Consider the following 25492-nt stretch of genomic DNA (forward strand, 5'->3'; position numbering starts at 1 on the left):
TTATTATTTACGTTTTTTTTAACGAATTGAGAGGCGCCGTAATTTTATTCCTGAGACATTTTATTTTTCATTTTATTTTAAAAAAATAAACTATGCATATATATACGGGTTTATATAAAACAGAATGATAATAAAATATTCGATAAATTTAAATACTTCCAACATTATATATTTAAATTTGTTTTATTTTTTTGGCTGATTTTTTTTTCCATTTCATTTACTATCTATTTGTTAAGAATATATAGAATATATGGCTGATAAAAAAAAAACTCAATTTAAAAATGCAAAATTTATTCCATTCGTTTGCTATTTTATATTTTTTTCGAAAAAAAAAATATATATAAATAATAGAAAGTGAAAACCACAAAACATTTAACAAAATGTGGGTAAAGCAATTTCTTATAAAATTTGAAAAAAAAAAAAAAAAAAAAAAATATTTTAGCTAATATGCAAAGATAAATGTTGTTTTTTTTTTGCCACCTTGGGAATGATATGCATATGATATTTTTACAAAAATATGAAAAACAAATATACATATATTTTTTTTTATTTTTTTATTTGGCCATTTTAGCATGGTTTTCTTCATTTTATTATTCCAAAAATGTCTTTATTTTAAAAAAATGAAAATATACCAACTAAACAAGTGATAACAATTAACGGTTTTGATTTTTTTAAAGAAAATTGAAATATCAGAAATAAAGTAACAAATTAATTAGTATAATTTTTTTTTTGCTAAATTTTTATAAGAGTTACAAAAAAAAAGGGGGGTAAATATTAATAATTAATTTCATTGAAAAATAATTGAATATATATAAAAGATAAAAACAAGATAAGACTCACATTTTGCCACTTTTATATGTACACAAAAATATGAGGATAAATATTTTACTAAATTCATAATACCATTTATATGAACAATTATAATATCTATTAAAAACAAAAAAGCAACAAATAATTGACTTATAAAAATAGCCAATTTGTTTAAAAAATACTAAAAAAATAGAAATAACAACAATACACGTATATATATAATAAGTAAAATAGTAAATATGCGGAATTTCATATATGTATGAATATATATTAGTAGAATTTCCAAATTTAGGAAAAAAAAAAGTCAAAATATTTACAATGTTTTATTCCTTATCGTCTATAACGTTTCTTCTTAAAATTAAAATATAATTGTAGGATACCTCTACTAAAAACATTTCGAAACCCTCTATGTTTATCATAACACCATTCTGAATTAATAATTTTAAATGCAATATCTATATATGGAGGACCACCATGAAAAACAATTAAAACTGCGCCTTCTTCATCACAAGAGCATATTTTCCATGAGGGTTTTTGATTTGAATTTAATAAATTTGTATAAAATATATTAAATTTATATCCACAAATATATTTTGGTGGTGTATTTTCATAATCATAATGAGTTTTATTATATTTATTCCAATCAAAAGATGTTTTTATTCTATTAAAATATAATGGTTTTCGTGATACCATTAAATTATTTTTTATTAAAGTTGTTATTGTATTATTAATATTATTACTACTTTTGTAAGTTACATCTTTTAATATTATTCCGTCTTTATTTCCTTTTTGTCTTTCTTTTTGAACAAAATTATCATAAACTTGTTTTTCTTTAGTAAACAATTTATTTATCATATTAAAATGATTATCATCAATTTTATTATCTTTTTCTAAAATATCACTTTTTGTTATATTTCCATATTTAATATAATTATCTTCTTTTTCTTCTTCTATATTAGTATCTATAATATTTTTTTGTAATCTTAAGAAAATATTTTCATTAATTTCTTTTCTTTCTTCTAATTCTTCATGTGGTAAATATACATGAATATTTTCGTCATTTTCAAACATTTCAAGAGGTAACAATTCGATACTTTTGCATTCAAAAATTATTTTTTCACTATCATCAATTTCTTTTTTTTCTTGGTTTGTTCTCATATGCTGGCTTATCCTAAAGAAGAGATAAAAAGGGGGAAAATCGATGAATAAACAGCTAGCCATTGTTATTTTTTTTTTTTTTTTTATTAATATTATTTTTTTTTTTTTTTTTATTAATATTATTTTTTTTTTTTAGCTAGCTATATGACATTTTATTTGGCTAGCTAAAAATGCACACACACACGCACACACAAAATTGGTATATTTGTAATAAAGGGTTGAATTGTAAGCAGAGGCCTTAAATTAAAATTAATGAAATATTAACTTCAATTATTTTTAAGAGCCACCGCACTATTTTTGATATAGCAATGTTTTAGTTTGTTATATTCTTTAGAAAGGGAATATAACAAGTGAATTAATTGCAAAGAGGGGACGAAGATATATCACCATTATTATCACCATTATTATAGATCTGTATATATATATGTGTATGTGTATGTATATGTATATTGCATGTATTGCCAACGGTTTATATCAACATACTTTTTTTTTTTTTCAAAATGGTCATTGGTAATGTTAACTTTTTTGAGTAATTTGTTCCTAAAATCGTCAAGGATATATTTGGCTTTAAAAAAAGGAATTTTTAATAAAATGGTATTCCAAAAAATAGAGTCAAAATTTTCAATATCATTTGTAATTATTTTATTTTTTATTTTATTTTCATATGTTATTAATTCATCATAATCTTTATTTTTAAAAAATTCTTCAATTTTTTTATTTGTTTTTTCATCTATTTCTTTAGTTTTATAAGGCTCTTCATCACCATTTAATTTGCTTAAATAATGTTCGCAAAAAAAATAAAGAGAATTCCAATATTTATGATATTTATTTTCATTAAAGAGCCTGTCATGTGATATAAGTAGTTTTATTTGTTTGGCGCAATTTTCCAGATCATGCTCGCTTAAATCTGTAAAAAAATAGTAAAAAAAATAGTAAAAAATAGTAAAAAAAATAGTAAAAAATAATGATAAAAATAATGGTAAAACAAAACAAGTCATATCACAAATGGAGAATATATACGTTTCCTACATAGGAAAATAAATAAACTTTATTTGTTCATTCGTTTTCATTTAAATACCTTCTAACATGTAATAAAATGGAGTTCGATAATTTTCCAAATGTACATTTCGAACAGTTTCGCCACTTTCAATTTTAGTTGCTATTCTAAATATGTCCACTATTTGTATATGATTATGAGATATTCTATTATCTGATGATTGTATTTGTTGATTTATAAAAAATAATTCTTCTTGTTCAATATATTCTTTAATATTAATTTGATTTTTTTGTTTTTCTAATTGAATTTTATAATCCTCAAACATAGCTCTTTCTTTATCTCTTTCTTCTCGCCTTTTTTTCACTTGCTCTATTTCACTAATTTTTGATAAAGAATTTTCAAGTAAACTATTAGTTGTTACTTTTTTTTTGTTACCATGTTTTATTTTTTCATATTTGTTTTTTAATTTCCAAACAAATGGAGTAGATAAAGTATTATCTCCAAATGGGTTACATTCATCAGTATAATTAAAATGATGTTTCATTAAATTTTCTCTTTCTTTTTTGAGATCTTTTACTGTAATAGTGTCTTTATCTTTGTTTTTATCTCTTTTTTTTTTATCTCTTTTTTTTTTATCTCTTTTTTTTTTATCTCCTTTTTTTTTATCTCCTTTTTTGTATTTTTTTCTCACCAGTTCGTCATCACTGCCATCACTGCCATCACTGCCATCACTACTTGATGTACTTTTTCTATGTCTTCGTTTTTCATATTTATGACTTAATTTCTTATGGGAATGTTTATAATTTTTAATTGATTTCGAATCTAACGATCTGTCACTTCTACTTGTGCTGGTGCTATAATGTCGTTCCCTATGTCTATCACTTTTTTTTTTTTTTTTTTTTTTTTTTCTTATTTCATGTTCAGAATCACTGCTTTTACTATATCTACTTTTTTCTGGATATGATGATTGACTCGATGAAAAACTTTTATCAGACGATTGATCTGATGATAGGTTTTTCATCATGTTAATTTTATACAAATTGTTTTTATTTTTTTATTATATTATTATTACTTTATTGTTATTTTTTTTTTTTTTTTTTTTTTTTACATATTTATGAACATAAAAATAATGGGGTAATTACATTAATAATTATGGACATTTATCAACATTAAAATTATTATGATCATATTTTTATTATCATGGAATTAATTTTTGTCATAATAAAATTGTGTAACAAGATAAGAATAAAAAATGTTAGTATGCCATGATAATATACATATATATATGCACATAAAATAACATAAAAAATTATTACAAGCTTATGTATTTTTTTTTTTTCTACATGGGGAAATATAAACAAGTATTATAAGCCATCCAGCAATTTTTCACTCTCAATAATATTTTTTTTTTTTTTTTTCGTCATATTTTTAAAAAAGTTATAAAATATTACAACAATTAAAGAGGGATGTATAAATATATAATAAATATGCGCGGGAAATTTTTAATTTTTTTATCATTAGTTTGTGAATAAATTTATGCATTTTATTGCTATTCAAATGGTGGGTAAACTATTATTATGTTAATACATACTAAATATATTAACATAATAACATAATTAACATATTTTTTTATATGTAAAATGCTGCATATTTTTTATATGTAAAATGCTGCATATTTTTTATATGTAAAATGCTGCATATTTTTTTATATGTAAAATGCTGCATATTTATTTGAATTTTTTTAGCCAACAATGAAGTAGCTTTAGCATAATATTGCACTTGCTATAATGCTTATCAGTTTTGCTTATTTTTTTATTACCAAATATTAGCTACATTCGAAAGCCATGCCTCACTTTAGCCACTACTTAAGGAATACGAGTAGAAATATGTCAACATATAATCGCTACTATTAACACGCCAATTTTATATCCGTAGTTTGTGGCTAGAAATAGGGCGACAAATTAGCCAAGTATACACAAACAAAATCGGAACGACATTTTTTGGCCCCATGTTTTTTTTATCTTTTGTACGAATATAAAACTATAAATTTAATATTAAAAAATATATTTTTTTTTCTTTCTTTTTTTTTTTTTATTATTGATCCTTCCATTTTTATGGTTGAACCTCCTATGATGAAAAAAAAACAAAATAACTAAATACAAGTTTGTAGAAAACCAAAGGTCATTTCTTTTACCTTGTTATTATTTTTGTTGACCCTGAGGAGGCAAATCTTTAAATATTTCAAATTTAAAGAAAATTGAAAACTTAAAAAAAATTGAATTTTTTTTTTTTTTTTTATATCCTTATAATATAATCACATAAAATGGAAGGAAAATAAATAATAAAAATTAATTTGGCAAATTTAAAAATGTTCGAAGGTATATTCAATATTTTTAAAGGGACTAATATATTATAAATTTAGAAAAAAATATAAAAAAATATATACATTTTAAAACTGCTTGTTTAGCTGAAACTTGTAGGCAAATGGTATGTATGTGCATGTATATATTGTGTATGCATGTATGTATTATGTATGTATGCATAATACCCTTTTGAATGCTGAATCTGTTCTCATTATTATTTCTCTGTTCGAATAAGCAATGATAACAAACGGTGGCTCATTTTTTATGTACACATGATGAATTTGTGAAATACGTCACAATTTTTCATGCGAAATATTTTCCAAACAAGTAAAATTCTTAACAATAATTGGGAATATTTATTGTTAGGCAATATTTTAAATATGAAAATAAAATTATTTATATGTAATTAATTTATAATTGTATTATAATGTAAAATTAAATTATAATAAATATGTAATATCCCTTGTTTTTTATACATATTTTTAAATATAATCATATTAACATTTTTGAGGGCTAATATAAAACAAAAATTGTTGTAGGACATGGAAAAATAAATATATTTTTTTTAAAACCATATTAAAAATATACAATTTTATTTTATATTATAATATCACGTTGTTTCTTATGTTTTTTTTTATTTTTTTTTATTTTTTTTAATTAACAAAATAAAGATCAATTTTTGCTACCATGATGGTATATATTACAAAAGTTTTGTTTATATGATTAGGATAATACTTTTTTTTTAACTTGGTAGTAGTAAATTTTAATCTAACTATAATATAAATTTATTTCTTTTATTCTTAAATTGTTATATAAAACGTTTCAATACGTCTTCCACATTTATATTCGATGTTATAAAAGCGATGTGTGCAATGGTTTTTTTTTTTTTTTTTTTCATACATGATAAATGTAAAAATATGTATTCAAAAAATGGGAATAAATTGATTAATAAACTTTTGAATGAATATCAATAGAATATTGAAAGATAAAATGAAATGACCTCTAATATATTTAACGATTACTAATAAATTAAGATATAGTTGTACCTATATATATAACACACGCATATATAATATATATATATATATATATATATATATATATATATATATATATATATATATATATGCCTTTATCCTTACCATCATTCGTCTGCCTATTATTTCCATTGCTTTATGTTTTCTTTTTTAATTGTTTGCATTTTTTATAACTAAATTTAAATATCAGGAATTAAAAATATGTACATCCATCATATATGCATGTAATAAAATGTGCAAGAATAAAATTATTAGATTAGATTAGGGACCTTTAAAAAAGGGAAAAATTTATTATAATATATTTAATAAAATATTGAAAAAGAAATAAAAACACACTATTTATTTATCATAATTTAATATTTGATTTTTTATGATTTATTAATCCAAGTTTAACAATACTTAGGAGAAAAAAAAAAAAAAAAGGAAAAAATAGTCCATATTATAATATTTGGCTATATACTTTTTTTTTTCTTGCCGTTCAGGATGAAATAAGAAAAAAGTGTGGCAATAGAGTAAATTTTATTAACAGTGCAGGAAAAAAAAAAAAAAAAAATAATAATGATAATAGCAATAATAAAAAATAGTAGTATATATCAATAAATAGAAAATTTAATATACATATTCATAGCTATATTGGTAAAAGTTAAAACAAACTTAAAGGGTGTTTGGAGAATACTATTTTCATAATTGCCATTGATGGATTGTGAAATAAAAAATTTGCAAAAATAAACAGCTTCACATTTAATTGTGAGCAATATATATATATTGAGAAACACATTGAAGAAATTTTTATCGAATAAATTTCCTAATACAAGGAAATAAAAACTCAATAACATCAAAAGAAAAGGAGTAAAATATTTTTTGTTTTTTTTTTATAATAAAATAACGTGATAAAAATGACATTAGGGCCAGTAGTTACCGGAACATCAGTAATAGCGCTGAAATACAGAAATGGAGTAATGATTGCAGCTGATAAAAAAGGTAAAAGTTTTTATGTAAAAAAATAAAAGCAATAAATTGTTAGTAATAAAAATGGCACATAGTTTGACATATATACGTATATATATATATATATGTGTATGTTTTTTTTTTCTTTTTATATTTATAGCTAGCTATGGAAGCTATGCAAAGTTCCAAAATGTACAAAGGATTTTCAAGATAAGCAATAAAACAGTAATGAGCTTTAGTGGGGAATTAGCTGATGCTCAATATTTACATGAATTATTAACACGAGTTAATGTAAATGATGTAGTAGAAAAAAAAACTAAATATGATTTACACGATACAAAATTTTATCATTCATATGTAAGTAGATTATTTTATAATAGAAAAAATAAAATTGATCCTTTATTTAACAATATAATAATAGCTGGTTTAAATTCACAAGAATATGATGATAATGATAAAGATATATTATTGTACTCAGAAAAACAAAATAATGAAGAATATAAAGATATTGATAAAAAAGATTTATACATCGGATTTGTTGATATGCATGGTACTCAATTTTGTGAAGATTATATAACAACGGGTTATGCTCGATATTTTGCTTTAACATTATTACGAAATCATTATAAAGATAATATGACTGAGGATGAAGCTCGCTCATTATTAAATGAATGCTTAAAAATATTATATTTTAGAGATACAACAGCTTCAAATAAAATACAAATAGTTAAGGTGACTAGTAAAGGAGTTGAATATGAAGAACCATATATACTTAATTGTGATTTAAATTCTAGGGATTATATTTATCCTTCTACAATGCTTCCCGCAACTGGTTGTATGTGGTAGATGCAAATGGAAAGTTAGTGATGTTATATACTATTAATACTATCCATAGTTGACATTCACTATATCTTTTCTCACACAATTTACACATATTCATACATATATATATGTACAATTTTTGTTGTGATATTTATTTTTACTCAAATGCACAATTTCTGCATGTACGTACATGTTTTTTTTTTTTTTTTAATTTTTTAAATTCACCCATTTATGAAAATCTCCACATGAACAGCCAAAACTAAAATGGCCGATCGACGGTCGGGTGTGCACACTGATTGCGCACTAATGGAAATGGTGAAAATGATGGAAATGGTGAAAATGATGCCCCACGTGGCATATGTTGGCTTCCCGCTCCCGATAGTTGCAACTAATTGAAATTTTTATTTAAAACGATATAATTAGTAAAAGTTTTTATAAAAAAAAAGAAAAAAAAGAAAAAATCATGAAATAACGGAACGATCCAAATGATGATGCTATATATACGACCATATTGATTACACATTTAATTATTTATGAATGTAAAAAAATAAAATAAGTTTTATCTACATATATGTATGACTGAAATAATCATCTCGTTCTGCACTTTTATATTCATCTATAAGATTTTGAGTAATTTCTTTTGATGACTCCATTTCTTCAAAATTTCCTTGCCCATCTGCACTAGAAAACATGGGTTCTTTTTTATAATTTTCTAAAAATGCTCTTCTTTTAAATAATCTATCAAATTGAGTAACACATCGTTCAAAAAGTGTTGAAATAGATGTATGATTTGCCATCATGAGTCCACAAACTTTATGTGGTGAAATAACATGAGGTGATTGTTTAGCTAGTGTAACTTGAATAGATGCAGGATTCCATTTTATAAAATTTACTAATTTTCGATCTCTTATTCTTTGTAAACCTTTATGTACTTGTGTAGGATCAGTTTCACCTCTTATAATATTTAAAATAGAAATATACATGCCTCTACGTACCGGAACAGAAACCATAATATTTTTTGTATGTAACAATCTTTTCATAACATCTAATACCGTTGTTTTTTGTACATTAGAAATATGTTTATCTACTGTTATTGGTGTATAAGATGTAACTAAAAAATGACATTTTGGATTAATAATTAATGATGAAATTAAACTAATCATATCATTATTCATACTTCCTGGATATCTAAGTGTTGTAGTAGATGCAGACATAACATTAGAAATTAAATTGTTTGTTTGTTGAAATGTAGGATTATTTAATTTTAATTTTTCAACAAATATACGATTTAATGATGTATTATCTATTACTACTACACTATCTGTACTTAATATTAATCTTTTAAGTGTCAGAATACTATTATATGGTTGCACAACAACATCACTACTTTCGTTTGTTAATAATGGAAAAACAGAAAATGTTTGTATCATTTTTTTAGAATAATTATCATTTAATAATTCTAATAAATAACTTCCCATTCCACTTCCTGTACCACCAGCTATAGAATGAGATAATATAAACCCTTCTAAATTATCACTATTATCTACTTCTCTATCTATCATATCAATAATTTCTTCTTCAACTTTATGTCCTTGACTATATCCACTTCCCCAATTATTTCCTGCTCCTCCTCCTTCTTTTGATATAAACATATTTTCAGGATTGTATAAATTTCTATATTCACTTGTTTGTATACTATTAATAACACGGGGTTCTAAATCAAATAATAATGCTCTTGGAATAAAATGCTCATCATCTGCTTGATAAAAAAATATATCTTTTCTATCCTCATTTATGAAATTATTATTTTTTAATATACCTTCTTGATCAATATTATGTTCATTACATAATTGTTTCCAAAATTCTACCCCAATTTGATTCCCACATTGCCCACATTGTAATGTTATGATTTCACGTGGCATATCTTATAATTACTATTTTTATATTTGTTATAGTGTATATATAGAGAGAGATAAATAATTGTATACACACACACGTATATATGTATGTATTGTAAAATAAGAAAAAAAGCAAAAAAGCAAAATAATTAAAAACTTTCACATTAGATTCATAATTTGATATTACACAATTGGCTAGATTGCTTTATTTCCTTTTTTTCCAAAAAAATATAAATTCTTTGAATTATAATTGTGATAGTTTTATGGATTTATTTTCATCATTTGTGTCAAAGATAAAAAAATGAAAACCCCATAATTAAATATAGTAAATATATAATATCATGAAATAACTAAAAATATTTACATATAAATATAAATATAAAAAATAAGCAAATGTATGAATCCAAAAACAGTTTATCTGAAATTCCTTATCACAATTATTTTATTTTTTTGCAAAATTTGTCACTAATGTCATTGTAAAATTATTATTATTATTAGTAGTATTATTAGTATTATTTTTTTTTTTTTTTTTTTTTTTTTTCTCTCCAATTTTATACATACACATTGAATTGTGTTAACTATAGATATGTCCCTGATAAGTTTTATCTTTAAAAAGTGTAAAATTAGCATATCATTTTTTTTCCATTTTTTTTCCATTTTTCTTCCATTTTTTTTTCACTTTTTTTAACTCTTAAAAATATATTAGCATACATGTGTAAGCCGGATATTGGCCTTTACACTATTTCATGCGTAATAGCATATTATTTTATCAAAATAAAATAAGCCCAAATGAGATATGAAATATATATGTTAACATAGTAGGCATGATAGAATATAAATTTGTGGACTTAGAAATGAAGAGACGTTTTTCTTAAAATTACTTTTTTAGTGTATTTTGAAAAAAAAACAAATAAATATATTATAAAATAGGAATACGATATGAGACATACATTTTCCAACCAAAATTAGTAAATATATTTCATGTACATTTATTTAAACTCACTAATTATAAATTTCAACGTTCTTAAATTGAACATAAACGTTTCTACAGTTTTAGTAAAAATGATTTTTGTAAAAAACAAAGATAATTTATTCTTTCCATTGTCTCTTAAAAATGTTGAAAGTGTTGGAAGTGTTGGAAATTGAAAAGATGAGCAAGCCATCTTTACATGCACAGGTTAGTTGCAGTTTCAATTAACAAATAACTAAAATTTAATTAAAAAAATAATGCAAATATCAAGATGCTATATATATAGTTTCTCGCTTTGTAGAGAATCAGCATATGTCCATTTTTTCGAAATGGAAAATAGTTGATTAAAAAAAAAAAGTCAAAATAAACATAAAAATGAACATAAAAAATTATAGAAAAAGATAAAAGATAAAAATATAAAAAGATATGACGTGATATGACGTGATATGACGTGATATGATATGGCACGACTCGGCGGCTGTTAGGATTGTACATTTCAGCAAATTCAGTAGTGCACTTTTATTTTAAGCGTATATATTCGGTATATAGAGAAACAAAAAAATGTTCGATAGATTTCCATAATATTGGTAAATTATAATTTTTGCCATTTTTTAATAATGAATTATTATAAATAAAATTATTATTTTGCATAAGATTATTATTTTGCATAAGATCTGATTCTTCTGAACTTAAAGATTTATTATTTATATTTATATTTTTTTTTAAATCTAAAAAAAAATTTAAATCATCTAATTTTAATTTAGGTTCAAATGGTTTTTCATGAATTTTTTGATAACATTTTTCATTACAAAATTCTAAAAATTTGGATAAATTATTTTCATAATTTTGTCCAAAAAATAAATTATCATTATCATAAAAAAATTTTAAATCATTAATTGGATTATTTGTTTGTCTAATATTTTCTGTATATTCTGTTTTATTTATAATTTTATGCATATGTTTATCATATACTATTTTTTTATGCAATATAGATATCATATTTTCTGCCAATATATTGTTATTACTTATTATCATTTTATATTTATATTTTTTTTTTAATTTACTAATTTTAATAGATGATACTAATTGATCTATATCTGCACAATTAAAAATATGTGATAATATAGAAAATGTGTATGTATCTATATATTCATCCATGTATCTTTCTTTCAGTTTGTTGATCGTTTTAACGAACTGAACATAATTGCTGCCGTGATTGCTACTACTATTGCCATTTTTATTGCCATTTTTATTGCTATTTTTTTGGGCGTTTCCCCAAAATGGCCACTGCTTAAAAGCCAGTATATGATTTCCTATATGCTGATATATCGGTATATTGTAACGAATATCTGTATATGCACCAAATTGGTCAAAATTATTTTCATCAAAATTTGATAAATTAAAACATTTTTGATTATAATAAGTTGAATTATTTATTTTGTTTACATCTATCTTTTCATATTCTGTATTTCCATCCCATAGATATCTATTTATTCGATTCTTAAATTGATTTTTTCTAACATTTCTTAAACTTGATTTATAAATATATTTATTTATATATAATTCAAATAATTTTGTTCGAGTATATAAATTTGGCATCTTAAAATGAACAATTTTGTCAAATCTTTTTGATCTTATTAATGCAGGATCAAGATATGAATATCTATTAGTTGCTGCAATAAGTAATATATATTTTTTTGTTTTAAATTTTTTTAAATTAAATAATTCTTCTATCTCTTTTAAACTAAAATTATTATTTAAATAGTATTGAAGCATTTCATATCCATCATTTTCATTCAAATTGTTTCGCCAATTATCTCGGTAATTGTATATTTTATTCTCTTCATTATTCTCTCTACTATTCCCTTTATTATTATCTCTACTATTTTGTTTTAAGAAATATTTAGAAAATTGCTTTTTTACAAAATGAACACCTTTTTCATAATTATTGCCATTACATATGTCAGAATCAATATAAGATAACATGACCTGTTCATTATTATATTCATGTATAGAATCTATTTCAATTAATAATTGATTTAAAGTTTGTGTATATTCATTATTTTGATTATTTGACATATCATTTCCATTTCTATTAATTCCTATACTATCAATTTCATCTATAAATATAACAACAGGGTTTTTATTATTTTGAGCATTTTTAAATAAATTTCGAATTTTAGATGCACCATTTCCTATATATAATTCAATAAAACTAGAACCAGATACATGCATAAAATCTGCATCTAATTCATTTGCTATTGTTTTAGCAAGCAATGTTTTTCCAGTTCCAGTTTCTCCTGTAAATAATATACAACTATTTAAAGGATGATCTATATAAATTTCATCATTTTGAATACTTATAAATAATTTTGAAAAATTAATAATAAAAAGAATAGATTTTATATCTCTTTTTGTTTCAGAATTAATTATTATTTTGTTTAAATCATTTTGGTTTTTATTTTTATTATTTTTTTTTTCAATTTTATAATCTATATTAAAAGGTGAAAATTTTTTTCCATATATATAATATAAAGACCCTAAAGAAAATAGATATGTTAGTACATCTAATGAATATGTTTTAATAATATCTAAAACTGATGATTTATTTATATTTTCATATAATCGGACTTCTACATTTTCATATATTTTATTTTTTAATAAATATTTCATTATATAATCATGATAATATATTGTATGCATGTTATTATTTATATCATTATTATTTATATCATTATTATTTGATAATTTTGGTTGATTAAATATAATAATATTTCCATTTTTTCCTGAATTTTTATTTAAAAAATAATTAAAAGTATTGTTTGAAGGATCTATCCATATTGTTTTTATATTATTTTTGTTAATATTATGAAAAAAATGTTTATAATCTTTATATATAGACATATTGTTAATTTCATTTGAATTATTGTTTGCAAATATGTTAATCATATATCTATAAATATTTGTAAAATGATGATATATAAATGAATATACATTTTTTTTTAATTTATAATAAATATATACTGATGAAATAACACTCAAAGGTATGATCCAATATAATTTATTTTTTTTTAATAATTTAAATATATATATTATATAATTTTTATTTAATCGATCATTTTCATTTTTTTCATGACATTTTTCTTTTTTTTCTTTTTTTATTTTTTTTATTTTTTTTATATCATCATTATTGTCTTCTTTTTTATTATTTATGCTTTCGAAAGAGTTCCTATTTGAAATATTATCATGTTTTAAATTTTCATTATAATCTATATCAGCTTCATTCAAATGTGAATTATATGTTAACGATTTATTATCCCCTATTTTATATTGATATATTTTTTTTTTTTCTTCATTTTTGCATTCCTTAACATGTTTGGAAGTTTCTCCTCGCCCCGTTTCTAACTCGGCGCCGTTCCCCACGCCATTGCAACTGGCCCCACTATCCAAACTGTCCAAACTGCCCAAAATATTGCAATTCTCCACACTTAATGATTTGGCGCTAGTGTTGAGAGATGGCTCCCTATAGTTTGAACTAAACAAATATATTTCTTGTATTTTTTTTTTATTTTGATTATACTTTTCAATTTCATATTCTATTTTTTTTTGGGAAATAATATCATAAAATGTTTTTTTAATTGCTAAAATGTATAAATAACAAAATAAGTATTCATTTAATTCAGCATGTAAATAACTATTTTCATCTTTTATTATTTTTTCTAAATGATAATATATTTTTCTTTCCTTAAATGGAAATATGTTATTCATTATATGTTCATAATATTCTGATTTACAATTTTCTATATCATATAAATTATCAGATATACTGGTTCTACTATATTCGCTATTACTATTATTTTTTCTATATTTTAAAAATATATTATTATATGATGATATATTATTTTTTTCATTCTCTTCATTTTTTTCATCTTTTTTATTTTTTTTATTATTGTAATTATCTTGATTACTTAGCGACTGTTCATTTCTATAAAACTGACTTAAATTTATTAAATAATCGCTCATAACTTGTTCTATACTAGTTTTTTTATCATTATTCATTTTCATCTTTTTTAATACTATTTATTTAATATTGTTTGTGTGTGAATTATATCGATATATATTTTTTTTTTTTTACAAATATAATATAAAATGTTTGTCTATAAATTTATTTTGTTGTCTTCTTTTTTGCCATTTTTTTGTTTTTTTTTTATGTTATTCATAAATAGTTTCATGTATAATTATTCTATACTTTTAATACAACAGGTTTGATAAATGTAGAAATAAAAATGTTATTTTTCAGCACATGCTAGATGATATGCATATCTTAACATGTTTCTGTATATCTGTGTGGGCTCGTATATATATATAAATGGTGAATGCCGAATAAATGAAAATGATTTTTACAAATATGTAGAGTATATACTAAAAACTATTTTGTGATGTATAATAATGCATACACATGGTACGGTATATAATTCAAATTATTAAAACTTAATAAAAAAAATGTTAACAAAAAATAAAAACAAAAAACAAAAGTAAAAAACAAAAACAGAAAATTGTAAAACATAATAAAAAATGTATAAGCAAAAGTAATAAAAACTCTAAAGCAAAAATAATAAAAATTAAAACATCAAAAAAAAATAATATAATAGAAAAAATTTATGATGATTTTTTTTTTTTTTTTTTTTTTTTTTTTCACTTAACATTTTTGCTCTTTTTGGTATGCAAACACGCTTGTGCACTTGAGAAAAATTATAAAATTCTACGCAATCTTAAATTGTGTTTTTTTATAGTTTATTATTATTTTTATAATTTGTCATTGTTTTTACTATTTTTATAAATTGTCATTGTTTTTACTATTTTTATAATTTGTCATTGTTTTTACTATTTTTATAATTTGTCATTGTTTTTACTATTTTTATAATTTGTCATCGTTTTTACTATTTTTATAATTTGTCATTATTTTTACTATTTTTTGCGCGATGTTGTCAGAAAGCAATTGCACTGTTATAAATATATTTTATTTTGACGAACTTATTCATCTTACATTTTTAGCTTCACTTTTTGAAAGTAAATAAAATTAATATTTTACACAATATAAAAAAGAAAAAAGAAAAAAGAATGCAATAAAACAATAAATGGTGATACATATACGTAGATTGCCTTTATGTTATTTCTGCTATCTAATAGGACTATATATAAAATAAGCCCTCACCTCAATTAGTTTTATTTGTGAATTTGATTTTTATTCAAACAGATATAAACACATACATTCTAACCATGTGGTCATAATATATAAACAAATATTTGCGTAACGTTTTTTTTATATAATTTCAAAAAAAAAATTAAGCACACAACTATATACTATTTGAACGAAGCGCCAAAAAGGGCGAACATAAAATAAAGTTAAATAAAATAAAGTAGTAAACGAAATAGAGTTAAATAAAATAACTGATAAACGAAATAAAGTAAAAATAGCAAACAAATTGCCAAAGTATAAATTAAAAAATCGTGGTTGCATTCCATACGTTGATTTAATTTCAGTTCCAAAATCGAATTTTGAATTTTGTATAATTTTCACATTGATCACCTTACAATACTAAACATGTAAATGATATATAAACATGGTAAACATGGTAAACATGGTAAAACTGTTCATATTATTTACAAACTATATATATATATATATACATGCATGTGCACTCGACTTTGGAATTTTTCTATCTCCCCATCCCTTTTAAAATAGCTAAACATCCTAAGACATTGTTTAACAGTTTTATGATTCTTTACAATTATATTTTCTTAAATCTTTTAATTTTTATTAATACCTTATTTTATTATTATAACCTTTAACATTTTTTTTAATATATCTAAATTGTTGTTTGCCCAAATAAAATTCCCAAGTATCAATTCAACTTTTCAACTTTTTTTTTTTTTTTTTTTTTTTTTTTTTTTTTTTTCTTCACAAATTATATACCTTTCAAAAAGTTTACACATTATAATGTTGTGAAACTGCTATTTTTATCTATGATATATTATGAAAAATATAAATAGCATTGCTCACAAATTTATCTAAATAAAATTATGTACATCATACAAAACAAGAACTATCGGTACTGATATTTTCAACTGACATATCTTCATCTTGTGATATTAAAACCTCAGGTTTAGATTCATCATCTTGTGATAAAAGTTCCATAAGATTTTTTTGAGTCATATTTCTTGTAACTCGTACTGAGTTTAAATCATCACATCCATTTTTTTCATTCATTTTTAATTTTGTTGATTTTTCTTGATTATTTAATTCAAATACATTATTAATGTTGTCTTGTTTTTTTTTTTCATTTTTTGAATTTTCAATTTTATGAGAAAATGAATTATCTCTACTAATCAGATCTTCTTCTTCTTCCTCCTCTTCCTCTTCTTCTTTTTCTTCTCGTTTTTCAATTTCATTCGAATTGTTCTGTTTCTTAATTAATTCTTTTTCCTTTTGATATCCCATTATTTCTCGAAGTCTTTTTGTGCACTCTTTTGTTTTCATTCTTCTCTTTTGGTCCTCTTCCTCCTCATCTTCTTCCTCATCTTCCTCTTCATATTCATCTTCATTTTCCTCCTCTTCCTCATCTTCTTCCTCCTCATCTTCCTCCTCATCTTCCTCCTCTTCTTCTTCATCATTTGTGCTGTCACTATATTCGCTGTCTTCTTTTGGTTTGGCTCGCTTTGCCTTAGTAGGTTCTTTTTTTTCCGATATCGCAATAGGCTGGTATGAAGTATTATTTTTGTTTGCCTTTTGTTTGATAAGATCATCTCTAAATTCTATTTTACAACTCATAGAAAAGGTAACAAATTCATGCTTTAATTTTTTAAGTATTGGTAATGTGTTCATGTGATTTATTTTACATTCTGTTGCTTCTTTAACCGCTTTAATTAAAACTGCATCTGGTACTGTGTCGATATTTAAATGATGTGCCCAAGTATTAACATCTTCTTCTTCAAAATCTTCTAACTGTTCAGAATATACTTCTGTATTATCTTTAAAGTTACATCTATTACATTCAATATTATCATGAGTTTCACATATCGTGTTATTTTTATAATTAAATAATTTTTTAACATTTTCATCGGATAATTGATCCTTAGATAAATTAGTATTTGTTACAATCATTGAAGATAAACCATCTTTGCTTATTTGTCTTTGATATACTTTTTCATCAATAGTACCTGTACAAAATAGTCTATAAATATAACAAATTTTTTTCTGACCTTCACGCCAAACTCGTGCTAATGCTTGCTTATCATTTGCTGGATTCCAATCAGGATCTAATAAAATAAGTCTATTTGAACTTATTAAATTAATACCACATCCTCCCGATTTTGAAGATAATAAAAAAATAAATATATCATCTGTATTGGTAAAATCACTAATAACTTTATGACGTTTTTTTATGCTAATACCACCATCTAGTCTAACAAATTTATAATAATTTTCTCTACACAATATTTCCATATAATCTAATGTCTGTGTGTAGTTACTTACTATAACTACTTTATCGTTAGTTTCTTGTTTTATTGTTTTAAGCAAAAAATGTAATAATTGAAATTTAGATGATAGATTATAATAACACCTATATACATCTCTTTTACATTCTTCTATTAATTTTTTTACAGATTTATCATAATCTAATTCAACTGCTTTCCTCCTTTCTCTCAAATAGTCTCCATCTTTCGAACAATTATTATTATTGTTAAGAGTAGCATTGATATTTTCCGTACTATTATTAGCAGACGAATTAACACTATTTTTATTACTTAATTTATTTCCTCGACCTTTTACATTTTCTGCTATCACATCTTCAATCAGTTTTACAACTGGAATATGACCAATGTCCTTTATATCATTTGCATTCAGTAATAAAGGATGGTTACATATTTTTTCTAATTTTTTTATATTAATTAATACATTAACTTTATTGTTTGAGTTATCAGGTTTTAATAATTTCTTATCCTTTAAAAATAATACATATAAAGCTTCTTGTATTGGATTTAGTTTTATAAAAATGTTTATTAAATATTTTACTGGTAAAACTTTAGATAATAAATTATTTGTTCTTCTTAAAATAAACTTGTTAGTAATAGTTGACAACTCTGCTAAACGCTCAGATGCAATTTGTTGCTCCTTTTCTGTTGCATCTTTATCTCGACCTATTAATATTGGATTCGCAAATTTTTTTCGAAATGAATTAGTATCATCAAATAAATCAGGGTTACATAAAGAAATCAATGCAAAGAATTCTCCTAAATCGTTTTGTATTGGTGTACCTGATAATAATAATCTTTTTTTTGCTGATAATTTATATATACTTGTATATGTCTTGGTTTTATCGTTTTTTAATCGATGTGCTTCATCACATATTATCATATCTATAGCGGACTTATCAATTGAATCATTATTAATACGAAAACATTCATAGGAACATATCAAAATTGTTGATTTTAAATCATATTTAAACCCTTCTAATTTACTTACAATCTTTTCCTTTGCACTATCGTTAACACATGTTACAGTACATCTGTTTGGTAACCATTTATTAATTTCATCATTCCAATTATTTATTAAACTAGCAGGACATAAAATTAAGCATCTTCTTACTGCTGCCTTTTTATTATATCCCTGTTTTAATAATGTATATAATACACTTATACTTTGCAGTGTTTTTCCTAAACCCATATCATCAGCTAATATACATCCACTTATTTTTTCATCTTTTAAATTCATTAAACATTCAAAAACAAATTGTACACCCTCTCTTTGATGTTCTCTTAAGTATTGTGCTAATATTGGATCAACTTCTATCTTACTATTTTCATCTTCATACAAAACTAAAGGGTCAAATTTTCTTATTATATCTTCAACTTTATCATTTTCATCACCTGTTTCATCTGATCTTCTAGGGATTGAATTTTTCATCAAGTTTATCCATCCCGTTTTCCTTACTTTAGCACCTAATGTTTTTCTTAAATATAAACTTTTATCACTTACGAATCCTGGTAATGGGTTTCGAAATGGTGTAAACAATGTTGTTTTCTCATTTTTACCTATACTCAAAATTGGTAATAATGTTGCTCTAACCAATGTAATACATTTTCTATCTGTGTTGTTGCTTTCATCTGCCTCATCATCTCTGTTTCGTTTTGTGTTACCTCCGTATTTTCTCATAATATGGGTATATTAAAACTGTTAAATTCGCTAACTGTGCATATATATATATATATATACATATATTTTTTAACGCATATACATGGATGTATTTATATGAGTGAATTGTGCTATGCCGTAAACAGGATTAATAAAGAGAATAAATTCTATAATTATTTTAGTACACTAATCAGAATAACTTATTATATTATGAACAAAATGTGTAACTGTGTATAAAAAAAAAAAACTAATACATACAAATAATGCACATGCATGTATATTTCACATATACGCGATTGCACTTGCAATTTTAATTATAGAAATTGATATTACAAAATTAAGGAAAATACATTCATATTTAAATAACTTTTTTTATGAAGAATTATGATGTAACAGTGATATTTTAAAGCGTTATCTTGTTCTCGATAAAAAAAAAAAGGGGGAAATGAAATAAATGTTATGAATTGTGTGTGTAAGTAGGAAAGATAATACATATATAAAATGTATGTACGATATATATGCAAATAATGGGGAGACTATTCTTTGTTAGCTCAACATTATAATACTTTTATGATAAACAAGACTAAATGATAAGTTCGCATTAATTTTTATAAATATTCAATATTGCTAATAACGAATTCAAAATAATTAAATGAACAAAAAAATTATTTTATTAATAAAAATTAAATTTAAAATGTGAGAAAAAAATGGAATACACAAGTGTATGACTATATGTATACATATACAAAATCATTATTGCTACTTTTTTTTTACACAAATAAGCAAATCTATTTTTAAAGGTATAAATATTATTTAAAATAATACCTTAATTTTTTGTTTTAAAGATTTAAATATTATATTTTTATTTTTATAAAATACATACAAGATTAGCCAATAAATTGTTATAATATTATACACAGCTAATATTGTATATAAGCCCTATTTCCCCCTCTTTTTTTTACTCCCCATTTGAATAATATTTTTAGCAAAAATTGTTAAGATATTTTAAATATGTTTATAGTGTATGTAAAATAATAAAAAAAAAAATTCTGAACAAGTAATAAAAATGAATTACATTTAATACTTTAAAAGCGTATGAAAATTTTTTTTTTAATTTCATTTTGGCTTTTAGCTAGCATAAAATAAAAATAATAATAATGAAAAATTATGAATTGTTCAGGTTGTTTTTGAAACACACACATAAAGAGGCTAGTTTTGCCTGATCTTCTTTGTGCCAACAAAATAATAGAACACTAAAAAAATATAGTAAATCGAAAGTAAATATAACCCCAACAAAATAAAAAACATATTTAACTGAAAGATAATTTTCTTTTAAAAAATATTAAGAGTAATACAACTTAAATACATGTATATTCCCATATATATCACCACATACTAATTTATTGTCTATATTTTGAAATTCCATATCTAATGAAAATTTCGGTTCTTTTTTACCATAATATTTGTGTTTATTTAAAATTGAATTATATTTATGTTTGTCTATGTAACTGTTTTCTCCTAATACATGATTATTAATATTTAAATAATATGTTGGGTTTCCAATATGCAATTTATAGTATGTATTTTTGTAAATATCTAGGTTTTCTTCATATTTCAGTTCTTTATAAAATGAATCATTATTTATTATGTTACTCTTAACAATATCATATATACACAATTCATCTTTATAAGAGCAGGAAAAAATAAACTTGTTTTTAATATCAAATTTTATATTCCTTCTATGATTATTATTTATGTCGCCTTTATATAACCCTAGCACAGTCCCTATTCATGAAAAAAAAAAAAAAAAAGATAAAAAGTTATTATATATTTTATCTTATGTTTAATGAAAAAATATTAAAGGATAATATTGGCCTTAAATGACGAAGAAACTCATTTATCCTATTTTTTTTTACCGCTATTTTTTTCTACTAATTTAATGGTGTTATCTATCAAATAAGTGCACACATAATTTCTATCGTTTGTTATATCCATGCTAAGAATAGAGGATTGCATATTGTAGCTCATCATTTTGCCCATTCGAATATCATAGAGTCTCAGCGAGTTGTCGATACTGCAACTGTATATTTCAAAGTCGTCGACAAATATGCTAAAAGGGAGGTGCACAAGGGAAGCCAATAAATAGCGAAACAAAGATACACACACACACATGTATATGTATATATATATATATATATATATATATATATGTACATGCTTATGATACATACGCGTTTCGTGTATATGCCTACTCAGAAATAAGGTCCTTGGCATCGTTGAGAACTTGCAAGGGGGTATTTTTTTTTTTGAAATCTCTTTCTCTAAAGTCATAGATATTGACTGAGTTATTTTTACTACAAATAAGCAATTTTTCGTCTTTGTGTAATTTAGCTACATTTACCTTATCTGTGAATAAAATTAATAAATATATGAACATGTCATACACTTTTCGTTTTTTTTTATCATTTTTTTTTTTTATCATTTTTTTTTTTTATCATTTTTTTTTTTATCATTTTTTAATTTTTGTAACCATTTACGCTGATTCTGTTTAAAATTTTGTTAGACAAGGTATCCCAAAGATATACGTGCGAATCATTTCCTGAAACAATGGAAAGAGTTGAATCATAAATATGTGTGTAGTTAAAAGTGCCACCTTTACATGCACATGTTTAAGTTGAAAATTTTGGTATATATACCAGCCGAGAAAAACTTTGTATTATCTCGGAAAAGTGCTATATCATTTATTCCCTTTTTGTGAACATCTGTAAATGTGAAAAATGGGAGAGAATGAGATAGGGTGAGACAGAGCAAGATAAAGTAAGATAGAGCGTTACATAAAATTTTGTTATTCTATGTCATGTTGATTTTTTTTTTATGAAGAAGAAAAATGCCAAACCTTTATAAGTATTTATATGCAAAAATGTGTTAACATTCCAAAGGCAAACAGTATTATCTAAACTCGAACTTATGATATAATTTCCATCATCGCTGAATAATATTTTAGTTATGCATGCTGTATTTAACGAGAAAAAAAAATAATTTACTAATTTTATTATTAATTTTATATGTTAACTATAGCTTATCGTCTATACTGCAGGACTATATAATAATTTAATTATACACTGATTAAACAAGAAATAATTTTTTTTTTTTTTTTTAAATAAAAACATTAACAAACAAATATATATTAGATATGTTTTATTATAGAACGAAGGAAACTATACAAACACCATTTATTATCACATATATAGAGATCAATTTGTAAGTTAACAAAATAGTAAGTTATAGATATAAAAAGATACAAACCTTTATGCCCTGATAATGTAGTTGTTTTTTTTGCTTTCATATCAATATCCATGGTATAGAATTTTTTATAATTTTTATTTATGCCATCATGAAAACAACATATTAATAAACATTTCTGTGTGATAAAGGAATATCATTTTATGTACACAAATGTTGTATAATTTTAAAATTGAAATATATCCATAAAAAAATATAGAAATAAATATGTAAGCATATTTTTTTTTAGTTTTCTCTTTATAGCTACATATTGATATAAAAAAAAATAAAATTTTTTGGTGAGCTGATAATTTTACGACTAAAAATAAATGTCATGATTTAAAAAAAAAAAAAAAAAATATATTTTAAAAATAATATAAAGAGAAAAAAATATAAAATATGTGTATATGGTTGTGAATATATAAAGAGAGTGTTCTATAGTTTTATCTATTCTTGTGGTATTTTTTTTATTTACAAATTTTTTAAAAGTTAAAAATGAAATAAAATATAATAACTGCTTAATACCCATTTATCATAATAGAAATATCTCAATTTTTATTTTCATTGCAATTTGTTTTGAGGTTAAGGGTTTATATTAATTAATATAATTTAAATATGGAAGTGTTACATTGTTTCATAAAAAGGGAATTTGTTTATATGTGCACCATGATTGCAGCAAATGATGATATAATAAAATAAAAATAATAGAGAAATACATGAATAAAAAAGAGGGAAAATCAAAAAAAAAATATAAAAAAATATATAAAAATATATAAAAATACAAATACGAAAAGGATACAAAAATAGAATATAAATAATTATATGAAATGTAATGAAAAAGACAAATTAAAATATGATAGTAATTATACACCTTAAACTAAATTGATTCTCAATTTTGTATGTATATTTTGTATGCTTTATAAAAATATGTATATGAACTGTTTGTATATGGTATGATATTATATTCCACAAATAAAAATACATATATATTTTTTTTTGGAAAAAAAGGCTGCATTTAAAAAATTTTATACTATTTAAAAAATTTTATACTATTTAAAAAAATTTATACTATTTAAAAAATTTAAGGCTGTTATACTGCATATATATATACAAAGAAGACTATGAAATATATTTTATTTTAATAAATATCACAATGTGAATACTATAAAATGAAATAAAATTGTTGCATATAGTATGCAACTACTGCATTTATTCTGCATAAATAAAAATACACATAATGTATAAATATTTTTGTATATACTCATTTGTTTTGTGATTTATTTTGTGATTTATTTTGTATTCAGTATTGTTTTACTTTGCATTTATTTTTGTTTACTTTGCATTTATTTTTGTTTACTTAGCATTTATTTTCGTTTATTTTGCATTTATTTTTGCTTATTTTTTATAATTTGCATACCGAAAAATGTATTTTACTGTCTGCGTTTATTTCTTGTTTTTGAAAAGACATGCATAATACATAATACATAATACGTAAATACATAATACATATATACATGTGTATTTTAGAACGGTTGCAAATATAAGATAGCAATTATTTGTTTATACATTGTGTATGTATAATATATATACATGTGAATATTTATTTGTTCAATGATTGGGTTATTATTTATTTTTTTTTACTACGGATTTTGACGTGGTATATATATATAGATAATTTGGAAATACATATTTTTCAATTTTATATTTATTTTTGTTGATATAAAAATAAATGACCAACCAAATAAATTTTATTTGTATCTTATAAATTAGGAAGACAAATAAAACACTCGAACAATTAAAAATATGTGCATGTATGTATGTATTATTTATTTCACCTATAATATTTATTTTTTATATAGGACAATAATATCTATTCGTATATATAAATTATTTGATATGATGATGATTTTATACACTCTTTTAATTGAAAAAAGAATGCTCTAAAATCATCTATTAAGTGTTTTTTGTTTTTCCTTGTGCTATTTAAAATCGAATAAAATTAAAACAAACA

The 25492-nt window shown here is 22.5% G+C and overlaps 6 protein-coding genes and 3 non-coding genes across 9 annotated transcripts; 2 read left to right on the top strand and 7 right to left on the bottom strand.

The window, feature by feature from the left end:
* Positions 1 to 1140: 1140 nt before the first annotated feature.
* On the bottom strand, positions 1141 to 3509 carry PY17X_1229600 (cactin homolog, putative; the record flags this gene model as incomplete). The annotated part of the gene is made up of 3 exons (XM_022956821.1): positions 1141 to 1981; positions 2452 to 2875; positions 3047 to 3509. 3 exons carry the CDS (start codon positions 3507 to 3509, stop codon positions 1141 to 1143), a joined length of 1728 nt encoding a protein of 575 aa, XP_022812666.1.
* PY17X_1229700 lies at positions 2210 to 2312 on the bottom strand. Its single transcript, XR_004618868.1, has one exon. It is a non-coding gene; the product is annotated as a Plasmodium RNA of unknown function RUF3 (non-coding RNA).
* On the bottom strand, positions 2934 to 3024 carry PY17X_1229800. Its single transcript, XR_002696580.1, has one exon. It is a non-coding gene; the product is annotated as a small nucleolar RNA snoR06 (small nucleolar RNA).
* A 1584-nt stretch (positions 3510 to 5093) lies between the features above and the next one.
* Positions 5094 to 5198, top strand: PY17X_1229900. The gene has a single exon (XR_002696581.1). It is a non-coding gene; the product is annotated as a C/D small nucleolar RNA (small nucleolar RNA).
* Positions 5199 to 7261: 2063 nt separating this feature from the next.
* Positions 7262 to 8159, top strand: PY17X_1230000 (proteasome subunit beta; the record flags this gene model as incomplete). Its single annotated transcript, XM_721936.1, has 2 exons — positions 7262 to 7346; positions 7474 to 8159. The coding sequence occupies 2 exons, from the start codon at positions 7262 to 7264 to the stop codon at positions 8157 to 8159; spliced, it is 771 nt and encodes a 256-aa protein (XP_727029.1).
* A 539-nt stretch (positions 8160 to 8698) lies between these two features.
* On the bottom strand, positions 8699 to 10057 carry PY17X_1230100 (tubulin subunit gamma; the record flags this gene model as incomplete). Its single annotated transcript, XM_721938.1, has 1 exon — positions 8699 to 10057. The coding sequence occupies one exon, from the start codon at positions 10055 to 10057 to the stop codon at positions 8699 to 8701; it is 1359 nt and encodes a 452-aa protein (XP_727031.1).
* A 1465-nt stretch (positions 10058 to 11522) lies between these two features.
* PY17X_1230200 (AAA family ATPase, putative) lies at positions 11523 to 15068 on the bottom strand (the record flags this gene model as incomplete). The annotated part of the gene is made up of 1 exon (XM_022956823.1): positions 11523 to 15068. The coding sequence occupies one exon, from the start codon at positions 15066 to 15068 to the stop codon at positions 11523 to 11525; it is 3546 nt and encodes a 1181-aa protein (XP_022812667.1).
* Positions 15069 to 17094: 2026 nt separating this feature from the next.
* PY17X_1230300 (DNA repair and recombination protein RAD54, putative) lies at positions 17095 to 20220 on the bottom strand (the record flags this gene model as incomplete). Its single annotated transcript, XM_022956824.1, has 1 exon — positions 17095 to 20220. The coding sequence occupies one exon, from the start codon at positions 20218 to 20220 to the stop codon at positions 17095 to 17097; it is 3126 nt and encodes a 1041-aa protein (XP_022812668.1).
* A 1321-nt stretch (positions 20221 to 21541) lies between these two features.
* On the bottom strand, positions 21542 to 23557 carry PY17X_1230400 (mitogen-activated protein kinase organizer 1, putative; the record flags this gene model as incomplete). Its single annotated transcript, XM_022956825.1, has 7 exons — positions 21542 to 21984; positions 22116 to 22309; positions 22452 to 22605; positions 22730 to 22798; positions 22896 to 22961; positions 23096 to 23212; positions 23506 to 23557. The coding sequence occupies 7 exons, from the start codon at positions 23555 to 23557 to the stop codon at positions 21542 to 21544; spliced, it is 1095 nt and encodes a 364-aa protein (XP_022812669.1).
* Positions 23558 to 25492: the final 1935 nt, after the last annotated feature.

The sequence above is a fragment of the Plasmodium yoelii genome (assembly GCF_900002385.2).
Source record: "Plasmodium yoelii strain 17X genome assembly, chromosome: 12".
Classification (NCBI taxonomy): Eukaryota; Apicomplexa; class Aconoidasida; order Haemosporida; family Plasmodiidae; genus Plasmodium; species Plasmodium yoelii.